General features: G+C 39.1%; 1 protein-coding gene across 1 annotated transcript in view; it reads right to left on the reverse strand.

The window, feature by feature from the left end:
* Window positions 1-13850, reverse strand: part of LOC145418605 (uncharacterized) — a 182443-nt gene that overhangs the window by 36906 nt on the left and 131687 nt on the right. Inside the window, exons 16-22 of the mRNA XM_080286973.1 lie at window positions 12990-13246; window positions 12634-12776; window positions 11544-11667; window positions 10883-11004; window positions 9409-9551; window positions 8810-8941; window positions 7949-8109 (exon numbers count right to left, since the gene is read on the reverse strand). Coding sequence (XP_080143099.1) covers window positions 7949-8109; window positions 8810-8941; window positions 9409-9551; window positions 10883-11004; window positions 11544-11667; window positions 12634-12776; window positions 12990-13246 — 1082 coding nt within the window. The remainder of the gene's footprint in view (window positions 1-7948; window positions 8110-8809; window positions 8942-9408; window positions 9552-10882; window positions 11005-11543; window positions 11668-12633; window positions 12777-12989; window positions 13247-13850) is intronic.

Below are 13850 nucleotides of genomic sequence, written 5' to 3' on the forward strand. Positions count from 1 at the left end.
AATAATAATAATAATAATAATAGCAGTAGTAGTGGTAATCATCATCATTATTATTATCATTATTATTATTACTATTATTATTCATTTTACATATTTATCACTGCCTTCCGTTTATATAATTATTTTTAACATTATTTTTATCAATATCAACAAGAGGGATATTGAAGCGTGACGTAAAAAAATAAATCGCTACGAAAAAGGCGTTACGTACCTAAGCCCTGAGATCCGCAACTGAAGCCTCTCACAATAAAGATTTATTTTTTACACAAATAGTTAATCAACACGAGCAACGATGAAATAAAGAATGAATCGCAACGGGACTGGCGTTACGGTATCTGTCAATCCCGCCTTCAGGGCTACACGTTAAAGATTTCATTTATTTTTTAACACAAATAAATAGCCAACACAAAGAGCAATTATCTCACTCTCTTTATTCTCTCTTTAATAACTCTTTACTGACTTTAATTTACTCTTCTCTCTTTACTTACTCTCTTCATTCACTCTCTTTACTCTTTATTCTCTTTACTTCTTATTTACTCTCTCTACTTACTCTTTTTATTCATTTCCTTCACTTACTCTCTTCACTCTTTACTTACTCTCTTTACTGTCTTTACTCTCTTTACTTGCTCTCTTTACTCTCTTTAATCACTCTCCGGTACACTGATTAAACACTACGGTAAAAAAACGCACACAAACACACGCACACACACGGGGCGGTGATGTTGGGAGTGCGTGCGTGCGTGTGTGTACCGTACGGAGGCGAGCGTGTGTGTGAAGACGATGAGGGGGCGTGTGTGTGCGTGCGTGTGTGTACGAGAGAGAGAGAGAGAGAGAGAGAGAGAGAGAGAGAGAGAGAGAGAGTAGCAGTCCTTCCTCGTAACTCACCCTGGTCACCATTAATAGTCTCTCTCTCTCTCTCTCTCTCTCTCTCTCTCTCTCTCTCTCTCTCTCTCTCTCTCTCTTTCCACCTTAAAACATCTTACAGTCGCTTGCCACAGAACTTAACCCTTCGATACCCAGGCTCCTGTTTCCGTAGATAGATAGACAGATAGACAGAAACATGGGCTGACAGACAGGCATACATAGATACATAGACAGACACGGTAGACAGACAGACATACAGACAGAGGTAGGCAGACAGGCACAGAATGACATACAGACAGACACAGACATACAAATACAAATGGACAGAGAGACAGACAGACAGATAGACAGACAGACAGAAAGAAGTGTGTGGGGAGTAAAGTGTACTCTCTCTCTCTCTCTCTCTCTCTCTCTCTCTCTCTCTCCACACCACTTCCCAAACTCTCCATAATAAAACAAATAATTATATGGGATTTATATACATAATTTTTTGTACCAGACATCAAAAATCCCACCCCATTAGCCATTTTTAAATCCCCACCAATCCGCCATTTATAAATCCCCACCCATCTGCCATTTTTAAATCCCCACCCATCCGCCATTTTTAAATCCCCACCCATCCGCCATTTTTAAATCCCCACCCATTTGCCATATTTAAATCCCCACCAATGCGCCACTTTTAAATCCCCACCCCATCCGCCATTTTTAAATCCCTATTTTAAAATCCCTTCACTCCATCTCTAAAAAAAAAAAAATTGAAGGAAAGTATGATAAAGATAAGGAAAATATACGAAAAAATCCCCCTTACTGAGAGAGAGAGAGAGAGAGAGAGAGAGAGAGAGAGAGAGAGAGAGTATTGGAATTTCCTTAGATTTCCCATATGCTCATCTGTTTATAATGACTTACAACACACACACACACACACACACACACACACACACACACACACACACTCTCTCTCTCTCTCTCTCTCTCTCTCTCTCTCTCACCCAAACAAACACACACCACGACAGATTTATAAACATAGCAATACTTTTTTGTTTTTGTTTTTTAACTTACAAACTCAAGCTATATATATATATCGTAGTTCGCCTTAGAAACAGTGTGTGTGTGTGTGTGTGTGTGTGTGTGTGTGTGTGTGTGTGTGTGTGTGTGTGTGTGTGTGTGTGTGTGTGTGTGTGTGTGTCGCTCAGGTAATATGTCTGGAGGGTATTTCCTGTGACTGTGTGTACGTATGAGAGAGAGAGAGAGAGAGAGAGAATGTCTGTCTGTTTGTCTGTGTCTGCCTTCCTTCCTACCTGTGTGTGTGTGTGTGTGTGTGTGTGTGTGTGTGTGTGTGTGTGTGTGTGTGTGTGTGTGTGTTTCATGTCTACTCAGGAATACCACTTCTTTTCTTGGCACTTCGCCCTCTCTTCCCTCACTCACCCCCCCCCCACAACCTGTCACTCTCCTCTCTCTCACTTTCTCTTTTTCTCTCTCTCACTATCTCATTTTTTCACTATCTAAAGTCTCTCTCTCTCTCTCATTCCTTCACCCCCACTTTCACTCACTCCCTCATTCTCTTCTCTTACTATTCTCTCATATTACAGTACCTCTTCCCTCTCTCTCTCTCTCTCTCTCTCTCTCTCTCTCTCTCACACACACACACACACACACGCCACCTCTCAGCATGCCTCCCATAGTCTCGTGAGGTATGCCCCCTCTGCGGCCTAGAACACTAATCTTCTAAGTCCTCAAGCCTGTATGTGCTTAGAAAGGGCGTGTTGTTAGTGTATCGGGTTAGAAATATTACCTAGAGCCTTTAGGATGCCTCGTTTGGGGTGTTACAGATGGTTAGATTGTTTGTTTGGTTGTTAGAGATGGGTGGTTAAGAGAATGGATGGTTTGGTGGTTATGGATGGTTTAGAGAGTTGGTTGTTTGGTTGTTAGAAAGAGTTAGATGGATAGTTTGGCTGTTAGAGATGGATGGTTAAGAGAATGGATGGTTTGGTGGTTATGGATGGTTTAGAGAGATGGTTGTTTGGTTGGTAGAAAGAGTTAGATGGATGGTTTGGCTGTTAGAGATGGGTGGTTAAGGAAATGGATGGTTTGGTTGTCAGAGGTGGTTTAGGGAATGACTGGTCTGGTTGCTAAGGATGGTTGGAGGGTTGGTTGTATGGTTGTTACGAATGGTTAAGAGAGTTGGTAGGAATGTCTGGCTGGATGGATTATTACTGTGTTAGGAGATTGTTGGATGGTTTATTTTGGCGTTAGGAGATGGTTAGATGGTTTATTTCTGTGTTAGGAGATGGTTAGATGGTTTATTTCTGTCAGGAGATGGTTGGATGACTTATTTCTGTGTTAGGAGATGGTTGGATGGTTTATTTCTGTGTTAGGAGATGGTTGGATGGTTTATTTCTGTGTTAGGAGATGGTTGGATGGTTTATTTCTGTGTTAGGAGATGGTTGGATGGTTCACTTAAGAAATGGCTGACTTGAGTGTTAGTTTATGTCAAGATTCATCCCAGGTCCTCTTCCATATGTAAATTTTAATATGGGTTTTATTTAGATATGATAATCTCTGGTCAAGTTGCTTTCCACTTTTCCCCCCCTCTCTCTACCACTTTCTCCCCCTTCCTCCTTCCTTCCTTCCTTCTCCCTCTCCCTCTCTCTCCAGCAAAAAAGCATACTCCCCTCTACTCTACCCTATCCTTAAGAACAAAAAGATTTTACCTACACGGTGCTATCACTAGAATATCATCTACATATATATATTCTGTCACTTCTCTATGAACAATATTGCTAAAAACATCAACCTCCAAACGTTTCCCATACAATGAATATGAGATTGGCTGTTTTACTCCAAGATATGTTTATTATGCATTAGAAAGTGTTAGTTTGTACATTAAAGATAGTTCAATTTTAAAAGGTGCTGGAGAGAGAAGCCTACATTTGGTTGCACTAACGTAAGTAATTCACCTGACTGATTTAGCCTTTGGTTCCTTGTTACTTACACTACACACACGCCAAAAAAAAAAAGAAGAAAAAAAAAGTAATGAGCTGGTTTCGTTCATAAAAAATTTTACCTATAGCATGGAAAAGCTCATTATAGGGAGTCCTTTAGATGATGTATATTAACATTTTCAAATACGTATGTATGTATACCGGTATGTATGTATGTTGAATGTATTTGTATGTATGTATGTATGTATGTATGTATGTATGTATGTATGTAGTAATCACCTGCATAATAACAAGGATAACTATATTTATGACAATTCTGTTTTAGAAAACCTACTTGGTTTCCTGATTTCCCCAGCCCTTAACATCCTATATCTCTAATGTATTTTTACATCTCAATATCACTTTTCCAGTCTCAAACACTCGTGCATGAACCAATCTGCACTTCAATCAATACTCTACTAATTATAATCACACTCCCCAATCATCTACCTAATTATCTATCTACTGCCAGACACTCAATCATCATTACAGTGTTCCACCTTGTATTTGTGGCTTCATTTTCTACTCACTCCTCCTCAGTGTTGGGTCTTGTACTGAGTGTTAGATGAGAAATTTTAAATACTGAAAATTATGCTCTGCCACAACAATGAAGAATCAAATTAACACTCACATCATCATCATCATCCTACACAAATCGTATTTCCATTTACATTATTTCGAGGGTGGGTTGAGTTCATTAAAAAAGAAGATGAAGAGAGGAAGGCTGAAGAACTTATCACCCAAAAGTAAAGAGTCCATCATTCAACCACGATCCTTCAAGTGACATTATTAACACTGAGGTTCTGGACAATAAGCTGAAATCTATACTATGGCAATACAACTACTTTTCCGTCAATTAATTTACAACGGTTTGTGTCTAGATATGCACGAGTTATTACATGACTATTACATTACTTTCAACTTTAATCAACTTTGCAATTAATACTGTTGGAGGAAAGTCACCTAATCTGCACCTATCTATCTATCTCTATCTATAGCCCGACGCCCTAATCCCGCAAAGGGTGGCCGCAGACAAAACGCCTCCAAGTCACTCTGTCACCCACCATTTGACTCCCCTCCCCCCAACTCACCCCCCCTCCCTCATATACCTCTCAACTCCATCCCTCCACCTCATCCTCGGTCTACCCTTCCCTCTCCCTCCCTCCACCTCACCTACACCAGAAATTTAGAGGTTAATGAAGAAACAGCTTCTCACTAACATACATCTCTCATTAGAAGCAGAGTTCACAGTTTAATTATGAACAAGACAACAACCTGGTGGAGTTCTGACACTTGAGAGCAGCTTAAGTGTCATTCAGCACCACAACCTGACAAACAGGTTCCAAGATGCCACTGCATATGTTACTGTGTTTCTAGGCAGCTGAACCCCTTAAATATGATGACACATAATTCTGTTTTATTCTTGCTATCACAATATTATTTTATCAATCTTAGGAAGGTACATTACTTTATCAATCTTAGGAGGGTACATTACTTTATCAATCTAAGGAAGGCCCATTCTCTGAGGTCAAGCAGTCCTTCAACACACTACACACCCCATGTCACCACTCTGGCTCTAATACACACTGTACATATCACGTACAGTACGAAAAAGTGCATGCTCGGGTAGTCTCATTCAGATTTTGTGACGATATTATGACAAGTATTTTTATAACATGTTGGTAGGTCTTTGAAAAGATCAATAAAGTTTGCTTTAACAAATTCAAATAATCACACTGTTCTCTGTCCCAGCCTCGGATCAAACTCATTTATTTGGACAAGCAACTTCTCTGATCACCTAAACAACGCCTCCCTCATACGTACTGTGCAACTCCTGTTGGGCTGTTTGAATTACTAAACTATAATTACCTAACAGGGTCATCTTAGTATCCATGTACCCACTGATAGCACTCATAGATAAAAGATGATAATGTTTTCATAGATAAATATGATAATGCTTTGAGCATCAGCATCTTAAAAAACAAAACCAGACTGACTCATCAGCCTAGGGATTTTTATCTTATTTCCTCTTGTTACCTTCTAATGATTTTATTCAACTTAACTTCTTTAAAACAAATCTGTATTTTATTAATTTATTTCTGCTACCTTCAGATGAGTCTATTTAGTTCAAAATGATCTTTTCCAGTAAACGGACTATAATGGTAATATCTAATTCCAAAAGTTTGAAAAATCTCTCCTAAATTATGTAAAATCATCTTGAGAGAACATGAATAAAATAAAGAGGACAACAAACGGCCACCCCTTATGGGATTATGGTGTCTGGCTACTGATAGACAGATAGATCATCAGACTGAGGGCAATAAGGAAGATCGCTCGTAACCATGGGATCTGAGATATAGATTCTAACCTCTGTTCTAAGCATAATAACACTGTCTAAAAAAAAAAAAAAAAACTCATCCCACTGAAGAAGCTAATATTGTACTGTTTTTATGACCAAAAAAAAAAAAAAAAAAAAAAAAAACTAAGCAATATTCAGATGTTGTAATGCCAGAGGGACAAGCCATGAACAAACACACATACACCTTTCCACATTACTCATCACTCTCATCCTCAGTCATTTCTCCCCCACCTCACTCACATTCACTCTCCCAGTCATGTTTTAAAAGATGCAGGAATATTCTTATACCATACGTAATGAAGGATGTTGTTTGGATTATAAACTTATCCCCAGTTAGGCTCCAATAACCTGCACTAACCAAGCTCTTGACACCTGTACTATCAAAGTGGGTTAACATTATCACTATCATCCTCATCCCAGTCTTCTCACCTAAGGGAGTTATGATATCCAGCACAAGGCCACGGAAATCTGTTATGCAATCTTATTCAAGTATCACCCAAGCTCTGCCTCATTTGAAAATGTATTTACACATACTTTTTTCAGCTTTAATATCCTGTACTTCATATACAAATCCAATATCCACATTATTTTATGGTGATGTCCAGCTGTGGAAGGTCCAAGTTCATTTTCAAATACTTTTGCTTACCGTACGAATTAATGCAAAACATCTGTGTTAACAGAGGAAATGGCAATACGATGTACTGATAAAATACAAAATCTTATATCACTACTGTTTGGCAGAAATGGATAAAAATAATTGATACTCAATGGTATAACAATGCAGAACACACAGCAGCACGACTGCATTTTAAATTAAATATCAAAACACACCAGGTACCTGCACATAAGTTTTACAATCTGGATTTTCACTTACCTTACAGTAGTTCCCCTAAACTTGATGGTATATTCATATATTTTGCTAATAGGGCAATGTACACATATACTGTAACTGGAATGGAACACTTCATCACCCATGACACACTTGCATACTTTCTTTTCCATCATTTTGGTACCAACAGTTATTGCATGCTGGTCCAAAATCACTGGGCATACTTGGATTAGGTGCATTTAGTGAATATTTAAATCCTTGTTATAAGTGGTCTCTCTTTATGTCTTTTTTTTATGCAATGAAATACACAGTAACTTACAAAAGACTGTTTAAAGATTTCATTGCAACCTACAAAACTGTACTTCCATGGTTCTGGAGAGGGACGCCTTCTCGTGGTGGCACCAATATATTCTGCCATTGTACAAATGCCCCTTAACTCCTCCCTGTCGCCCCTTAACTCCTCCCTGTCTCTTAAAAGCGGGATGGTGGACCCAACGAGGACAACTTCAGCCTGCAATCCACTGAGTTCATATTCAGGTAAGTTGGGGACAATCTCCCCCGATTTACAGTACTAGCAGTGATAATAGTACGGTAGTTGCAACCCCAGCCTCATCTGAATATGAACCCAGTGGACTACAGGCTTATGTTCCCTTTCTCTCACAGTCCACCGAATATGCTTCACGGGATAGGGAAGTAAATGACAAGTTTGTATAACTAGGCAGTTGAGCCCCGTAATTATATCAGTGCCACCACATGAAGGCAATGCTTTCTAGCATCAATTTATAGCACAGAACTGGTTAAATGAAAAAAGTTGTGATAGTGTATTCTGGAACAAAACCCTGATATATAAGACCTTTATGTGCTGTGGGTGCGTGGGTGTTGAAATGTTCCCTTCTCAAAACAAGCAGTACTCACGATGAATCAGGCATGCCGGAACTGATACACTGAGCCAGAAGATCCTCGCTCTCTGAATCCGTGTGTCCACTTGACCGCGGACCAGAGTGCTCCCTTGATCGCTGTCCAGTGGTTTGGTCCTCCTTGGAATGCTCTCCTTCTGCCTCTGCTTCCTTGGTCTCCTGAAAGAACAGTATTGATAACGAATGTCTCTTTATAACCACATGAATCTATGTGACATCCTTTTTTTTTAGTTCACGCCTGCTGCTGTCAGATAATTTTCTTCAGTATAGGAAAGACTCTCATATTTTAAAGGACTTATAGACGCTGTACAGTATTAACAACCTCTACTTCAAAAAGTCCATCTTAAGCCAAATAAAACACAAGTCATCAAGAAATTTAAAAAAAAAAAAAAAAAAATCCTTAGGCTAAGCATACTAATGTAATACTGTAATGTACTAAATTAAAATTTCAATTACTGCAACTGTACTGAATTTTTGGTATAATATTTTAACTTTACATAAATGTCCTGATACATCATAATGCAGCTGTAAATCTTGACCTGCACATGTGTATGTTTCCATGATATTCCATAAGGATGAACACTCCAAGGAAAACTGTATCAACGAGATGAAGAGATTTGAAGCCTACAGTCACTGCATTCATTTTAGGTTTTGACTATGCTTAACCTACATGGTGCAGACAAAGTTTCATACAGCTTAAGTTCAGAGCTGAAAGGTTTAAAGCACTGGGAATCTCATCCTTAATGAAGAGTGAAGGTACGATACAAAAAGGCTCAGAATACAGTGCTTAAAGGGGTTTATGCTATGCTTACAACTGGAAATACTCATATAAGCCACATTATCCACAATGAATGATTACCTGTGTATGTGTTCTAGGCAGAGCAGTGGGTGGGACTAAGGACTGCCCTCGGTGTGAGCCACGGGAAGTTGTGCGTGAGGCTTCACTACCCGTAGCTTCACTGCTGTCTTTCCCATCCCCTCGAAGCCGATCCTGAGTGGGAAAATTAGCTTGAGTCAAAAACAGAAGATAAAAATGATTAGATATTTTCTGTTTTACTTCTTTATTCATCATTCCATCTAACACCTCATTATTCAATCCTTTGTAACCCTGTCATGAGTATAGGGGCCCAGATCTATGCTATACAGTCCACCCTTTTAAGACAACGGTGATCAGTCATTCATCACTGAGCAGCATTAAATGATCCATAAACTCAACCTTTCCCAGGAACCTGAACCTTACAGGCCACATCAGTTTTAGTTTCAAATAAAAAATAATTAAATGGCACTATACTTCCTCCTATAGAAACCCAATATTTAGGTTGGCCACAGTACAGCTACTGGTTTATATGGAATGAAAGCTAAATAAATTGTCCAAACCTGCTAATTACTTCCCAACAGCTGCTAGAAAATTTTGCACACATCACAATATACACACAGTTGAATCAAACAGCAACTTACCCTTGGCACACCATCATCAACAATCAACTCATCATCAATAGTGAGTGATGAGAGAGAGGTGGCACGGGAGAACTCAACAGGGGTTCCCTCCTCGACAAATGCTCTTGGGGCCTCACTGAACACACCCGTACTCCCCCGCACACCTATCAGGAAAAAGAGGAGTTTATGTTTTACGTTTTAGACAGGAGAGATCATTGATTAGATAACAGAACTATCTTTATAATGAGGAGCCTCAAAGACAGGACAGGGGAAAGGTCAGTGATATGCAGTAGCTTTTGTAACCCCTTCAACCTGATTATGCATTTTTCTTCTGCAGCCCCTTCAAGCTGATGATGCAATTTTCATTTTATTCTTGCAGTCTTCTAGCAATTTTACCCAAAAAGCCACTCTCAATCTGAATAAAGTAATCTGACATTAGCATGAATAGTTTAAGAAAGACATCACTGTGAATCTGCTATGAACAGACCATTGTATAATACACATATTACTGAGGAAAATGCAAAAACAATGAGACAAAACTTTAAAAAAAAAGATAAAATAAATCAAAATTCAACTTTTTCTCAGTGCTGTTCTTGAAATAAAAAAAAGCTTATTGTATAAAACTTCATGTTAATTAGCTGTACATAACTTCTTATCACTGATACAAAAAAAATGTATAAACTAGCTTATCAGTTCATTCACAAAAACTAGTCCAACAATGTTTTTCTGATAAAAGGCTTTAAATGAAATTCTAACATATTCTTTCCTTATCCAATTAAGACTGCCATTCATATTTTGGATTAACTAAACCCAGTCTACCACCTATACCATCACAATATTAAAGTCAACTGAGCTACTGATCCTTTTGCCTGCATGGGAAAACTTGGCCATATTATTAAGGCTGAATCTAAATTATTTTATTCAGCTGTGGAGACTTCTAGTACTCCAGTGACTGATGACGAGAGATTTCAACCCACTGACTACTAGAACTTCCAAAACCTAGAGGGAAAAAAAAAAAATCTAGTGGTTGACTGAGTACAATAGAACTGATGCATCCACAGAAGGTACCTTTTGGTCACTTATTTTCTTCTGCTATCAGGTGGTTTTGTGTAGCGTAAGAGAACTAACCATTACAAAAATTAATGAAGAAATCCTTCCAGTTCCAAAAGTCTCTCATCAGCTGAATAAAGTTATCTAAAGGTAACACAACAACACGAAATACACATTAATTTGTGATGTGCTAAATCAAAGTGAGAAGTGTCAATGCTGGGGACAGGGTTTCAAGAGGCACGCTGAAAAAGACCTGGGACGAGGTCATAAAGTGTGACCTCAGGGATAAGAGATGTGGGAGACTTCCGAGACTGAACAGCATGGATAGCCGCCATTAAGTGACTGAGGCCAATGCATGCAATTATGCTGGAGCCTATATAAATGAAAGAAAATGAAACGATATTCCCTGAAAAGCAAAAGCACCACAACACTACAGGTGACTTACTCTGCGTGGGTGGTGTCTTGAGAGGTTGTGAGGGTGGGCGGGAACGCTTGGGGCTGGGGGGGACTGTGTGGTTTGGTGAGTCAGGTAGATCACTTGGAGAGATAGCACCACTGGTGAATCGACTGTCAGGGGCAAAATGAAAGCAAGTGAAAAAGGGTTTAATCTACAGTACCTCTTGCAAGACCTAGGATCCTAGAACTCAGCTATTGCAGTACAAAAAAAATTAAGGTACTGCAAGTGACTGATTTAGTACACTGGACACCCACAGCAGTATTATGTGCTTTAAAATATTTCAGTTGCCTTTTTTTTTTCAGGACTGAACTCAATGCACACAGGAAATTACTTTCTTCCATAGTACTGCATTTGTCCACCTGGTCAGCAAACATTAAATAGGCATCAAGGAACCAGGTACCATCAACAGCACTGTACCTAAGATTATTATTACATAAACAATACAGGTCAGGGCCACAGTTGCTTAGTGATTATGGCATGTTGTATTTACTTTCCAATCTGCAGGGCTCTGAATCAGGACTTGAGCATAATAATCATGGTAGTGTAAACTTTTAAATCAGTTTCTATTACAACATACTCAACAAGGATACTAAACATTACACTCCAGGAGCTGGAGCTAATTCCAAAATGAAACAATTTTTATCCCTACCTAAAGTCCGAGACAACTGAGCTTCTGTCATCATGGATGGACTGGACCTCAAAGCTGCTTAACGAGGATACGGAAGTGGCTCTGGAGAACATCAGTGGAGTCTCTTCATAATGTACGCTCTTACCTGGGAAGGGACAGAAATATCATAAACAGACTGAAGAACTGCCTTATACATTACTCAAAAATAAACATATAACAAGTACTGTACTCTTTTTTTTTAATTAAACTTGACCAAAAATTGCCATCTCTCCCTCTTGAATTCTGAGTTGTAACAATAGATTAATACTACAATTTGATGCTAGTCAGGAAGAAGTACTAGGGAAAGGATGTAAGAGCTGTTGCATTCTCTTTTTCTGCCACTGAACTACAAGAAATATGCTGCAAAGAATCACATTAAGGTGGAAGGACTATAACATAATCAATGTACAATGTCTTTCAAGCCCTATCAAGACAAAATTAAAAACTGTTGGTTGCTATACATTCCAGTTTCAGCTCCTTGCACCCAAAGTGACTGACCTATCACCAATCTACCCCAAATTTTACTGCACAGTGAACAATTCTTCACACGCTGCAGTTTCTAGTACATATTACAATGCCAGTACAATCATATGCTAATATATAAAGAAAGACAAATTCAAATGAGACTGGAAGAAACCCAAAATTTTTCTTTAAAAAAAAAAAATAATAATAATAATACAAAAAATGCAAATAACTTTATTCATTCAAACAAACTACTGTAATAGGTAATGGACAACACAATACCGCACAGTACTTTCTTTCAATACCAAAAAGGCTATGAGACGAGAAAGGGTAAATTTAATTTTGGGATGTGCACCCTAACAACTGGGGATAAACCAGTATCAGCATCAGCACTCTAACTCTGCTTGAATTTCACACAATGGTAGAAGTATAATTTCTTCATTATTTTTGGATGCAAACCAAAAGAAAAGGAAGTTCTATGTAGAAACTCTCCTCTCCCACAAAGTACATTAACAGCAACAAAACTGCTTTCATCATCACAGGTGTTATGAAGGGGAGCTGCTCTTAACAAAGTACCTGGTTACATCTGGTAATTTCTAGTAATCCATACCTTCTGCTCTCTCAAGTTGCTGGGAGGATGGTGTATGAGTGCCATCCTGGGTGATTTCCTCTAGTTCACCAACTTGGTCCAATTCTTCCTCCTCAGTCTCCTTCTTCTCTCTCTCTGACTGCACTGGCTTGTGTTCCACATCTCTGCAAAGACGAGCATGCTGGCTTTACCTCTGATTAAGATATGTCAATAATCAGAAACATATTACCCTCTTCATGGAGTAGGGGTCAAAGGTTAAGTTACTGTAGTCCACAAACAATGATTATTTAGACCATTAAATAACAGATCCCACAGCAATTCCCTAGCCTCTCAACTTTCCTTGTACTGTATCACCTTTTCATGCACCCAAGACCCACCTTTCATTATTAGCATTGATCTCTCCACTTGCGAGAGATGAGACTGAGGAGAAACGAGAAAGGCAGACTGGGGTGCCCTCAACACAGTACGTCACAGGCTTGTCAGGGGTCATAAGTCCAGAGCTCAGGCCACTCTTGCTGCCTGTAGCCGGAGCCGGGCCAGAGGGGAGCGGCTCCAGGGTGTCTTGCGCATCATCGGTTGTCTCTGTGGGGCTTGGTTCACGGACTTCTGGTTTGACGTCCTGCTTCTTCTTTTTCTGGTTCAACAAAAGTCGAATTTATAAACAGTGAGGAACTGGGGGCACTGGCATATTAAATCTTTCTGGAATTGTCTTTGAATTCGCTATCAGCTTTCTACCATATACTGAGGGACTATGTGAGAGTTATTATTCAAGCAGGGTGACATATGAATTCTGAAAGCTTAACTACAGTATAAGCTATATGATATTATAATACTGTATTAAACAAATGACTCACTTACAAAGAGGGAGTCTCCTGCAGGTGAATAAAATTGTCCCTTCCCCATACACTAACCAAACATTCATCATGGAAAAAAAAAGTGTGACTCTCCCTATAAAAGGTTTGACGAACTTCTCAACACAGTTCTATGACCTTTTCAGTTTGAGCTACAATCTTACTGCCCTCATAAATAATAAAATCTCCATCCATCCATCCATCATCCAATCCTATGCTGCCCCATGAGGAGTGCAGGAGCCCGGGGCCAGGCAATTCGGTCCTGACATTTAAGATGAGAGTGAACAGCCTCACTCATTGCCAAGTGGCATTACATGAGCAATAAACCCCAACCACCCCTTGGATATAAACCTGTACAGACTCAATCCGACTGGAGTGCCTTAATTA

Source organism: Coenobita brevimanus, chromosome 115, assembly GCF_032717465.1.
Source record: "Coenobita brevimanus isolate Jiangsu-jjx chromosome 115, ASM3271746v2, whole genome shotgun sequence".
Classification (NCBI taxonomy): domain Eukaryota; kingdom Metazoa; phylum Arthropoda; class Malacostraca; order Decapoda; family Coenobitidae; genus Coenobita; species Coenobita brevimanus.